The 12,467-nt window shown below is 36.6% G+C and overlaps 2 protein-coding genes across 6 annotated transcripts; both read left to right on the top strand.

The window, feature by feature from the left end:
• Nucleotides 1-9,084, top strand: LOC18790905 (UDP-sugar pyrophosphorylase). Of its 5 annotated transcripts, XR_002269602.1 has the most exons (18): nucleotides 1-300; nucleotides 394-498; nucleotides 928-1,044; nucleotides 1,254-1,394; nucleotides 2,073-2,175; nucleotides 2,997-3,124; nucleotides 3,199-3,270; nucleotides 3,398-3,462; nucleotides 3,875-3,935; nucleotides 4,039-4,156; nucleotides 4,912-5,036; nucleotides 5,352-5,428; nucleotides 5,860-6,025; nucleotides 6,218-6,298; nucleotides 6,889-7,128; nucleotides 7,608-7,781; nucleotides 8,496-8,551; nucleotides 8,652-9,084. XR_002269602.1 is itself a non-coding variant. In XM_020554299.1 (17 exons), the coding sequence occupies exons 1-16, from the start codon at nucleotides 196-198 to the stop codon at nucleotides 7,740-7,742; spliced, it is 1,839 nt and encodes a 612-aa protein (XP_020409888.1). In that variant the 5' UTR covers nucleotides 1-195; the 3' UTR covers nucleotides 7,743-7,781; nucleotides 8,499-9,084. The 5 variants fall into 5 exon arrangements, 4 of the variants coding, with proteins under 4 accessions (XP_020409888.1, XP_020409887.1, XP_020409889.1 ...); XM_020554299.1 differs by having other exon boundaries at nucleotides 8,499-9,084; XM_020554298.1 differs by having other exon boundaries at nucleotides 8,496-9,084.
• Nucleotides 10,357-11,688, top strand: LOC18791539 (probable calcium-binding protein CML44). The gene has a single exon (XM_007224434.2). It carries the CDS (start codon nucleotides 10,984-10,986, stop codon nucleotides 11,497-11,499), a length of 516 nt encoding a protein of 171 aa, XP_007224496.2. The 5' UTR covers nucleotides 10,357-10,983; the 3' UTR covers nucleotides 11,500-11,688.

Raw genomic sequence — 12,467 nt, 5'->3', positions numbered from 1 at the left:
GACCAGCACCAAGAAAAAAAAAACCACCCATACAATACAAATACACTCCGTTTCTGTGCAAGCCACTCCCTCCACTTCCACCACCACCACAATTCCGCACGCAGCTCATCAGTTTCGCGCTCTATTCGGACTTTCGTCGAACACAACAAGGACTTCCCTTACTGCGTAGTTTCTTCGCTCTTAGCCACAGAAACAATGGCTTCCGCGCTCGATGTCGCCACCGAGAAGCTATCGAACCTCGGCATCGACGCTTCCCCTCCGAATCTTCAGAAGAATCTCCACCTTCTGACCGCCGAACAGGTACGTATGGGATTATTGTTTTTGTGAACAATTTTGATTGCGTTGCGTTTTTTTTTTTGGAGTGGTTTTGAGTGGGATTGTTGTGAGTTGTAGATTGAGTTGGCGAAGATCCTGTTGGAAACGGGACAGAGTCATTTGTTTGAGCATTGGACGGAGCCTGGTGTAGATGATGAGGAAAAGAAAGCTTTTTTCGATCAGGTTTGGTGTTTTTTTTTTTTGGTCTCTATTTGCGTAAAAGATTACCTTTTTTTTTGTTTTTTTCCCCCGGATCTGAAATTGAATTTTGTTTTGCAAAATTGGAGGCGTTGGATCTAAGTTACAGTTCGATACTCTCTGTGTAATCACCGTTTCTTTCATATAGCGTCCATTTCAACTCAATTGAGCAATGAAGATAGAGGAATGAAAAATGTTAAATCATATACATCATATGTTTTTGGAACAAAGTTGGTTTTATAGAAAATTCAAAAACCAGAATTTATTCATGATTTAAACATTGTAATTAAACATGCTAGATAACACCATTGCCTTAAAAGGGCAGTGTTTCTGGAAAAATGTTGTTTTGCTGGTGGGTTCCGATACTCTTTTATTTTATATTTTCAATTGTCTTCTGATTGAAATTCACCACAGGTGACTCGGCTTAATTCAAGCTATCCAGGGGGTTTGGCATCATATATCAAAACTGCTAGAGAACTCTTAGCCGATTCAAAAGCTGGAAAGAACCCATTTGACGGCTACACACCTTCTGTAAGTGTACATAGGTCTCATTTATTTAAATATTATATACATTGGATAAAGTTGATGATTCTGGATAACTGGTATAAAACCATTGATCCATACTATTTCATTTGATGTCACTATGCTATTAATATTGTTTATAGAACATTGGTTATTAAATGAATTCTGATCGACAACATGAAACTTGATAGAGTGATACTTGAGCAATGACATTTCAGGTTCCAACAGGTGAAACATTGACTTTTGGTGATGACAGCTTTATCAGTTTTGAGGAGGCAGGTGTTAAAGAAGCTCGGAAAGCTGCATTCGTTCTCGTTGCCGGTGGGCTTGGGGAACGTCTGGGATACAATGGGATCAAGGTTTCTAATTCACTGTCAATTATGGTCACTCAGTTTTTCTGTCAATTTTAATACTTTCAAGCGCATTGCATCTCTCAAGACAACTTACAATGATTTTTGTACTAATTATTTCTGATGGCTTTATCCGTACTCTCCTTATTGGTTTTTTTTTCCTCCTCTCTGGCCTCAAGTGTCTTCTTCTTGATTTGCATCTTTGCCGTGTAGCATCTTCCTTCTGAACCAAATATCTTCTTAGTCAAGCAGGCTCTAGCCTTCATTGAGCATGGTCAGGGCTCAGATTCGATTTTCAAATCATTTGCTCATATTTTTAAGCTTTTCACTGATGCATTTGCACTTTATTCAGTCCTCAATGTAGTATTTCTGATCTATTGTTGGCATTCTTGAGGTGTACTAAATTAATCTTATGGACATGTTTCTTGACCAAACATTCCCATGACATGAAGCATTGTTGGCCTTGTGGGCAAACTTGAACATCTCCTGTGATTATATCAGGTTTTCATTTAATAAATTAGCTTGCAATTAATCTTACTGGGTTAGATAAATGCAAGTGGCTTGATGTGAAAACACATCTTCTTGTTGATACAAAAAATGCCAAAGTACTAATGGGGCTGATTACTTATTGCCACATATTGATTAAACTAGTGCCAACATGTGTAACTTATTGTTTACATTTTGCAGTTGGCTCTTCCAAGAGAAACCACAACAGGAATGTGCTTTTTACAGTATTATATTGAATCAATTCTGGCTCTTCAAGATGCTAACTCTAAACTTGCACCACCAGGTTTGTCACCAGCTCAGTATCACATAGTCTGTGGTTAAAGTTTGTAGGATGCTAGTGTTACCTTTAATGTTGAGATGCTCTTTCCCCATTTCTACTTTATAGTGTCTTATGAATATGAAAGACAAGATCTTCAAAAGCCAATGTCCACCTTGAGCTGGTATGAGAGCAGCATTCTGGAACCAGTGATACAGGGTTCTAAAGTTAAACTTTAGTCCTTTGCGTTAAACGTTAAACACTCCATTTGTGTGCGTGTGCTTTGTAACACGGGACTGTTACAGTGTTTGACCATGACCCCTAAATACTAGATCATCTAAGAAAAATTAAAAATGAGAAAGAAACAAAGATGAAATATTAGAAAGATAATGATAGGGGAAGTTTCCTCTTGGATTTATCATGCATAGGAGATGATGAGGTGCCAGTCAGCATAGAAAAGAACATGGTACCATTACGTGGAACCCATCCCAGTTTCACATATAACTTTTTCTCTTTTTGTGATGAGAGGAAAGAGCAAAAGTTCCCTCTACAGATTTGTTCTTTTTTTTTTTTTTTTAAAATTTTTAAACACTAGCACTTAATGCTGATGTGGGACCAATCTCAGCATGCTTAGATTATTATTATTTTTTAATTCTGACTCTCTTATTTTGCACCAGAAGCACATAAAACCATGCCAGATACATGGTGAGATTAATTATTTGATGTGGCATAGGTATCTAAGTGGTTGGGTTTTATTTAGGAAAGGCAGTTAATTATTGCGAAGGCAATTGTTGTGTTAAATTTTCTTGTCTTTTCAATCATATCAATGTTTATTTTCAAATCTGTAGGTGAATCCCAAACAAAAATTCCTCTGGTTATAATGACATCAGATGATACACATTCTCATACACTAGAGCTTTTAGAGTCAAATTCTTATTTCGGAATGGAACCTACTCAAGTCAAACTTCTAAAGCAGGTACGTGTGGTCATTACTGAGTTGTTGAAGAAAGCTCATTCTAGATGTTATATGAATTCTCTAGAATGTTACAGGAAAAAGTAGCATGCTTAGATGATAATGATGCCAGGCTTGCAGTGGACCCACGTAACAAGTACAGGATTCAGGTAACAGTTACTCATACATGTAATTAATCATTATATTTCAGTGACTAAGGGTTTGAAGAACTTTGTTATTTCCTTTTCCCTAAGTATTCAGTTTGTCTGTTTCCTCTTCTGTTTCTCTTTTTGGTAGACCAAACCTCACGGGCATGGTGATGTGCATTCACTACTCTACTCTAGCGGCCTTCTAAATATTTGGTATGTCATTATTCATCATTATGGAATGTGCACAACTGCCACCCTATGATTTTACTTAATATTTATTATTGTAATTTCTGATTTTGGTCTCCTAGATTCTAAAAATCAAGAGACAGATGTCAATTGGTCTTCTGTGTGTGCTCAAAGTTTGCTGAATAGTGTGGTTAAATCTCTCACAATTTTTCTGGTCCTTAGTACATTTAAAGCTACTAATTATTCTGTGACTGATGACTGCATAATGAGATAAAGATTAAAGATAATGCTAATTGCATTTACAATCTAGCTTTATTTCTAATTTGCTGCTAAAGTCTGAAGGCTGAAGTTACCTGTTAGAAATTTGCAGCAGTAGATAGGTTCTGCATGTATGACACTAATATGATACCATGATATGTGATTATTTATCATTTTACAGGCGTGAGGCTGGTTTGAGATGGGTTCTGTTCTTCCAAGATACTAATGGACTTCTATTCAATGTAAGTTGCTTTAATGCTTTCCTCTAATTCTTTCTAGCCATTTGAGGGGTTGTGATTGGATGTATAATCAGAACCCTATCTTATTATATTTCCTAATTTGTAGGGAATCCCAGCGGCGTTGGGTGTCAGTTTTACCAGACAATACCATGTTAACTCCCTAGCTGTGCCACGGAAAGCAAAAGATGCAATTGGAGGAATTACCCGACTCACTCATGCTGATGGTATATAACACAATTCCTTTTCCTTATAAGTTATAAGATATATTTTGATAATCTTCACAGTTTTAGGATTTGAATTGCTAACTTGTATGATGGCTGCCATTGTGTGCAAAGTTATTTTCAAGTGACTTTGGTTTAATTCTGATTCAGTCTATTCCAGTTCACTTTTGTTTTACTCCATACTTGGTGATTTAAGCATATGCTTTTGTTTCCCTTGTTGTACAATGTTTAACCAATGTATGAAGGATGCTTCCATATTTCAGATGAATCAACCTATTCTTGCCACTCTTTTTCTTTGTTTTGAAAGTTCATCTGATGTCTGGCTGTGAAAATGAATGCCAATTACATCTTTGGGATTTATATTTGAAACTTCTTAATTTAGTTCTACCTATAGAGAAAACTAGCACTTGGTTTCACTACTCATGAGACAGTTGCTTATTATGGAACTTTTCTTGAACATTTGGATCTTTTAAATTAGGAGGAAAAAGATTACTATAGATTTTAAGGTGTTTGCTTCTTGTACTTAATATTTCCTTCTGTAGAATGTAGATGGAATTTGGCAGATGTATATATGTTTGTCTTTATGGAATTTTTAGATATCTCCAATCTACGCTGCTTTCTAAAACTTTAGTCTCAGTGTCCTCTAAATTTGTGTCTAAACCATGGTATCTAACTATTTTACAATTATGCTTAAATGTGTTTGGTGTAAAAGGTTATGTAGTTATCACATATGTCTTCATCTGCAAAACATATTTCAGGGAGGACGATGGTGATCAATGTGGAGTATAACCAGCTTGATCCACTGCTTAGAGCAACTGGGTATCCAGACGGTGATGCCAATTCTGAGACTGGCTATTCTCCATTCCCTGGGAATATCAACCAAGTAATCTTCTGGCCAGATTTTCATCTCTCTCTCTCTCTCTCTCCACCCCCAGTCCCCCTTCCAGAAAAAAAGTTATGCTTTCTAACCATCACTAGTTTTATCAAAATTCCTGCCACTAGTTCAGAGAGAGGCGTCTATATTTAAATTGTGTTTCTATTAACAGTAAACTGATAATGATAGAAATGTGCATTTATCATAAAACTTCGTGGAATTCGTTGACATATCTTTAGATATCGTCACAATTGATATCATTGATAGTGACCAAATTTATTTTAAAACATTAAAACAGTAACTTTTTTATTTTTTCATTTGCAGTTAATTTTGGAACTTGGTCCATACATTGAGGAGCTCACAAAAACAGGAGGTGCCATAAAGGAGTTTGTTAACCCAAAGTAAATCTCCGCTTGATTTGAACTTCCCATATTTCTGCTGTTGTGCTTCTATTGTATTTTGTTAATTTCGTGCATAAATCAAGTTTTGAAGACATTAGGAGTTGCATTTACATTTGAAAATGGTTCTTTTAGCTGTTTTTTTTTCTTTCTCAAGTCATTAAAATCACGCTACTTCAAATCTTTTCCCTAGGTAATGAAGTAAAATTATTTATTTGCAAGTAGGAGCTCCTACTGATTTTGGATGATAAGGCATTATAAAGAAGTTAGATTCAGCATTATATCAGGATGGAACTGTTGCTCCAGAATTCAGAACGAAATACCTTTTTCCTCCAAATCTTGACATATATGATATATTCTTCATTTCTCTTATTCTGTAATCCTTTGCTTTCCACTATAGATCATCCTATCTAATATTTCTGATCTTGCTGCAGATACAAAGATGCTAGCAAGACTTCATTTAAGTCCTCGACTCGGTTAGAGTGTATGATGCAAGACTATCCAAAAACTTTACCTCCAACTGCTAGGGTGGGATTCACGGTAATGGAACCATGGCTTGCTTATGCACCTGTGAAGAACAACCCTGAGGATGCTGCTCGGGTATGGAAATTAAGTACCCTGTTTCCAAAGATTCTTTTTATGCTGTTTTACATGCTCAGCCAAATTTCTGAGAATCCATGTTAAGAAAGAATTAAAAACTCTGCTGCTGAATCCGCTTTTACCATAGCAGGTTGGTGTTTGGGGTTGCCAGTTTGATTTTATTTCTAATTATATGCTTGAATCTAACTGAAGGTACCAAAGGGAAATCCATATCATAGTGCAACTTCTGGAGAAATGTTAGTTTATCGTGCAAACAGCCTCATTCTCAGAAAGGTAAATAGTAGTAAGAATAGTATTTTGACATCATGATGCTTAGGTTTCTTTTATTGTTACGCCACACCCACATGTTCCCGGAATATTAGCATGCCATACCTTTTCTGGAATAGTTGGAGGATGGTGCATTAGCTCTTTACAAGAATCAATTTGGTCTTCTTACCCACGGCTTCTAGATGAGGAAGCCCGGGGGAGCTGCTATTCTGATTACCAGACTATCATCCTCAGTATATGATTGTAATCACTTTACAGAACATTATCACTATCAAATCAGAAGTTAGGTATCCAACCTGTGCTTCACAACAACCCAACAAGAGAAGAGCCTCCCCAATTGAACCATGACCTAGGGACACTTTAGGGCTGTTTGTGTTTCCATTTATTTGGGTAGTCTTGCATTCTACATGTAGCGATGCATGCACAGTTTTAATAAATGTTGGTCTACATGCATGCATAAGACATGTTCAGTTGCTGTAGAAAACCATCAGTGCCTCAATAGAACTAGTAACATGATCTAAACCACAGATCTACAGTGAATTCAGTGATTCTCTCTCTCAGAGTTTGAATTTGGGTTTCACTTTTATGTCTTTCAGGCCGGAGTCCAAGTTGCTGATCCAGAACAACAGGTGTTCAACGGCCAAGAAGTAGAAGCGTGGCCTCGTATCACATGGAAACCAAAATGCGCTATCACTTTTACAGGCATAAAAAGCAAAGTCAGTGGAAGTTGCTCAATTTCTCAGAGATCCACATTGGTTATTAAGGGCCGCAACGTCTTTATAAACGATCTCTCCTTGGACGGGGCTCTTATTATTGATCCTGCTGATGATGCAGAGGTATGTGAAGAATCTAAAATTTGATTTCAAAGTTACAAATTTGCACGGATTGGTCAATATGACGGACTTTAGTTTTTATTTTTAGGATAAATAAATATTACTTCCTAACTGCAGATAAACATGCACAAGTTCCACGTATGTAATCAGAATAAGCTAAAATATCATCAGCATTAGCAAATCCCCTAGCCTGTGCTAAATTTTCGCATATTGTAAGAGTTACCATGTATTATGCTCTTCACAAATGCTTCCTGCAACTCAAATTTGTGAGGGCCCAAAAACATAAGTGTCAGGCTATCTTTGTTTCCTCTGAATTTCCTTGGTGTCTAAATCAGCTCACATGTTTTCCCGTTTTGCAGCATTACTTATCCCGTGGATTTATGTTTTTAATATAACAGAGGCATTTTAATTAAAAAGAAGGAAGTCTCTCTGTAATTAAAACATATGGTTTTGTATGTTTATAAAATGTCACCTTTTAACAGGTAAAAGTGGAAGGTTCAGTTCAGAACAAGGGCTGGGTCCTCGAACCTGTCGATTACAAAGACACTTCGGTACCTGAGGAACTGAGGATAAGGGGTTTCAGAATCAACAAGATTGAACAGCTGGAGAAGAACTAAACAAGTGTTATTATGATCATGGCATGGAGAGCCTTGAAGGTGATACTTCTTCATAGCCTGAATTTTTTATTTTTGTTTATTTCCTTTCCCCTTTGTAATTGCCATTACCAAATTGAAATGCAATATATTTTTCTACAAATAATTAGTTTGGCTGTCAGATGAAAATTTGGTATGGTTTTTCTAAATTTGATTAGTTTTCTCTTCTTCTTTCTCGGTGAGACAGAATAATATTCTTTTTTTGTACAAGCGGTGGTCTAAATTGAAGGGAAGGAGGAGTTATCACACACGCACACACACACAACTAGATGTCATGGGGGTTTGAACCTGAGATCTCTTGTCTGTAAGTTAAGACCCTTTTCCGTTGGGCTAGACTCCGTTGGCATGAGACAGAATAAATTAAATGATGGCATTTCTTGCAATATTCTTTTATGTCGTTACCAGGACCACATATATTGATTCCTTCTTTCAATATGTGGTTTGCAAGAGTTCAATTATTTTTTGTATTCTTTACGTGATTCTCATTTTTAAATTCCATGCTTCCCTCGTGCCGTTCTAGAAATTGTCTTCTACCTTTTTTTCCCCTTACGAAATGAAATGGAATCATTATAATTAAGATCTATCCTAAACCTTTACTCAACTCATGTTTGCTGATGACTTTTTATTTATTTATCTGGCATTTTATATACAGAATTATTTAAATTAGTCGGTAGTTTCTCATTCAACCTTATTATTTCTTTGGGCGGTTATGGACAGTAGCTCAATTATGTCATGCCACCCCTACATATCAAAGGAGAAAACTTGATGAGAAGGTCTCTCATTCAACCTTATTATTTCTTTGGGCGGTTATGGACGGTAGCTCAATTATGTCATGCCACCCCTACATATCAAAGGAGAAAACTTGATGAGAAGGTCTCTTATGAGATGATTAATTATGTGACGAGAGAGATATGCACAAATTATTCCTCGAGTTTGGAATCTTAGAGGGAGCGGTGTTGGGTTTAAAACGAAGGGTCATTCTCATTCATGACTAGTGCTTGTAAGAAAATGAGTTACAAAGTTAAGTCTCTCTATTAAGTTTTCGAATCCATGATTTCCCCATTCCGAGTAAATGTACATATCATAACCCTACTATCTAGGGGTGGGCATCAATCCGGCCGATCCGGTCAATCCGGCCGAACCGATTATATTGGATTGGTTTGGTTTGGTTTTGACCAAAGAAAAAGTCAACATTTTGAAAAATCGAACCGAACCGGTTTGGTTTGGTTCAGCTGTAGTTTGAGAGTTTTAAAAACTGTCCTAAACCGAACCGGACCGATTATAAATCAATTTATTATTTATTTAATTTAGTTTACATGTGGCAAGGTTTGTGAGTCCGCGTATCTGAATGTTGGTGCACGTTTTGATCTTCTAATTTGCGTATCCCAGTTATTTGTGTGTGCTTGTATTTCCCTCTCTTTCTATCTCTACTATGTGTGTTTGCTCTTTGTGTTGTATGGCTCTTCTTACTCTATCTATCTTAATTAATGGGTCCATTTCATAATTTCATACGCATTCAAACTCCACCTCTGTGATAAAAGTATTTACCTCTCTGTGATAAAAGCTTTTCATTTGTTTGTATTGTGATGAATGCAATGAGTAAATTTAATGCTACTTGGTTAATGCAAATTTTGTATATGTTTGTTTTGATGGAAATTGTGAACTTAGATGCATGCTAGACATTGGACAACCTTTGTATAAATGGAATGATGTTGTATTAGCCTTTGATGGAATGGAATGGAATGATATAATGGCAAAATGTTAGCATTATAATGTAAGAGCAGGTTGAAAAATGCATGGTTTTGTGTTAGGCACAAACCGGCCGAACCAATCCGAACCAAACCGATTACAAGTGGTTTGGATTGGTTCGGTTTCCATTATGATTTTAGGCTAATCCGAATCAAACCGGACCGTTATTTTCTTATTGGTTTAGCTGTGGTTTGAGAGTAAAACCGAACCAATTCGGACCGTGCCCACCCCTACTACTATCAATTGGGTCTAAGAATAAACAACAGAGAAAAAACTTCAATTGGGTCACGTCTCAACGAAAGCAAAAGGAAAAGAAAAAGGGAACTTTGACATTTCTCAAGTGCCAAGCGGATGAACAGAAAGACAGAAATTATTGTCATAAACTTTGTTGACCGACTTTGACATGAAGCGTTTCTCTGACGTAAGTTGAAAATTATTAACGTGTCTGTTTCATGTAGATTTCTTCCTCTTTGTGCATCGACAAGACTAAATAACCAAAAGTTTCAGTGCTTTCGCTTATTGACCTAACCTCACCTCACCTCGCCTCTCGTATCTACCAACAGCCATGTGCCCCCTCAATGACGCCAAAGCGGAAGATAACCCTTGTCCTACTCCAATCTATTATAATTCTTGTATTATTGCGTGGTACTACTTCGACCAAAACAAAGACTACCAAATAATAAATAAAATAATTTTGGAAATTAATGATAATAATTGTGAAGAAAAAGCATGATACACGAGTACAGCCACGAGATAGTTCCAATTTTTATTTATTTATTTGTTCACAAAACAAACAAATACAAAATACATCTCCGGGACCCCCAATGATTTTTTTTAAGCTCTAATGGTAGTGTTTGTGGAATGATATGGTTTTTTTTTTCTTTTTCTTTCTATACAAACGATACTAAGAAGGGGGATTGAATCTAAGACTTCGAGTACAAGAATGCTCTTAACCATTTGAATTATAAACCCCTTGCGTGAAATAAGATGAATTAAAGGCCGATATTTGAGATTTACTCGTTAAATACACACCTCTAGTAACTTCTAATAAATCTTTTTTTTCTGGATTTCTGGGTTTCTGGGTTTTGTTACCGTCTTCTGGAAGCCCAAATATAAAGATGAAAAGAACCTTTCATAGAGATGAGACAATTCCACTTGTTGGAATCATTTAAAGCTAACAAGCAATGGAATATTACCACGAAGCTTCATGCCAAGTTCCTCGACCATTCTCAGCCGCATTACACAAGATAATTTATTTTAGCACTCATTTCTGTAAACACCCGTACAAGCCAAGTACAAACCGACGCAACTTCTAATATTCCAAGTCTACCTTATTTATATAAGACCATGCCAACCCCTCTAATCACTTATAACCTCAACCTAGCTACTATTTTCATACAACATTCACTCATTCTTTCATTTATTTGTTCCTTCATTCTACAACTCTTCTTTTGGAATGACAACAGTGGTCTACATGTGTCCTCTAAGCACCAACGACTTGCTTCGAATTTTCGAGATGCTCGACAGGAATGGTGACGGGCAAGTGAGTCTCGAGGAGCTCAGCTGGCTCCTCGAGAGGATTGGCGTGCAGTTCAGCCTGAACGAGCTCGAGTCCTCGGTGGGGAAACCGAGCCTCGACTTCAATGAATTCTTGTTCTTCTACAAGTCCATATCCATGCAGCAAAATTACAAGAGTGACGACGATCGCCATGAAGATGGTAACATTCATGAGGAGGTTGTCCCTGATGAAGATGAGAGTGACCTTGTGAAGGCATTCAATGTGTTTGATTTGAATGGCGATGGCTTCATTTCCTGTGAGGAGCTGGGGAGCGTGCTGAGGAGATTAGGAGTTTTGGAGGAGAATAGCAGCCGTGACTGCAAGACCATGATTCACGTGTACGACACCAACTTGGATGGCCTGCTTGATTTTCAGGAATTCAAAAACATGATGTTTCAAAATACCATCTCTTAATTAATTATTGCACAATTATTTCAAATTTGCATGCAAGCATTTGCAACTTCAATACTTTTGTGTAGAATATATTTTTGTGTAATGATAAATGTTAGTGTCCTGGATATGAGAGGTAACATATATTATTTATATCGGTTTATATTATCCAACCGGAGATTTGAACTATCAATCAGACTGCTTCTTGATTAAGTGTGTGGTCTAGATTTATAGTCTTAACAACCTAATTTTCTCAGGGTAAGATATGTGTAAGGCGGAGACAGATTTTTGCACTTGTTCTGAGAAAGAATACTTACAACATACGCATTTTTGTGCATTTCACAATATCTGAAGTAATTCAATGTTTGTAGATTGACTACATTAACTATGGACACTTTAGATGTTGTGAAATACCCAAAAATGAAGAGGTTTGGAATCCGCTAGTTAGGTATTACATTAGACATACCATACATAAACATATTAATTTAATTTCTCATAATTGAATAATGTAGGAATCACGTTAGTCTCAACACACTACTACAAAAAGTGAAAAAGACGACCAGAAAACAACGACGGTCTAAGTGAAAACCGTCGTGGTTTATAAAAAGACGACGGTTCTAAAAACACCGTCGTGTAATACAACCTTAGACAACTAAAAAATGGAGTTTCAAATGGCTGTTCAAAAACAACGACGTACATAATTAAACAACCGACGTCTATTTGAAACAGATTTCCTCAGTGTAAAATCAATGCCAACAAAGAACGGCAGAAGTTATGAATCGACCGACGTAGAAAGTAAAGACGACGATTTCAATAAAAACTGCCGTTTTTACTCATAAAATAACACGACGAGGTTTTCGTATAAGACGCCGTATAATTACAAACAAATCCACGGCTTTAAAATACAAAATATCGCCGTATTAAATTAATTTACAACGACGGAAAATATAAATATATCGACGTCATTCTCGTATAGTTCTACTACGTTATCT

This window comes from Prunus persica, chromosome G1, assembly GCF_000346465.2.
Source record: "Prunus persica cultivar Lovell chromosome G1, Prunus_persica_NCBIv2, whole genome shotgun sequence".
NCBI classification, from domain to species: domain Eukaryota; kingdom Viridiplantae; phylum Streptophyta; class Magnoliopsida; order Rosales; family Rosaceae; genus Prunus; species Prunus persica.
Note: the sequence above shows the minus strand (reverse complement) of the source record. Positions and strands in the feature narration are given on the sequence as shown.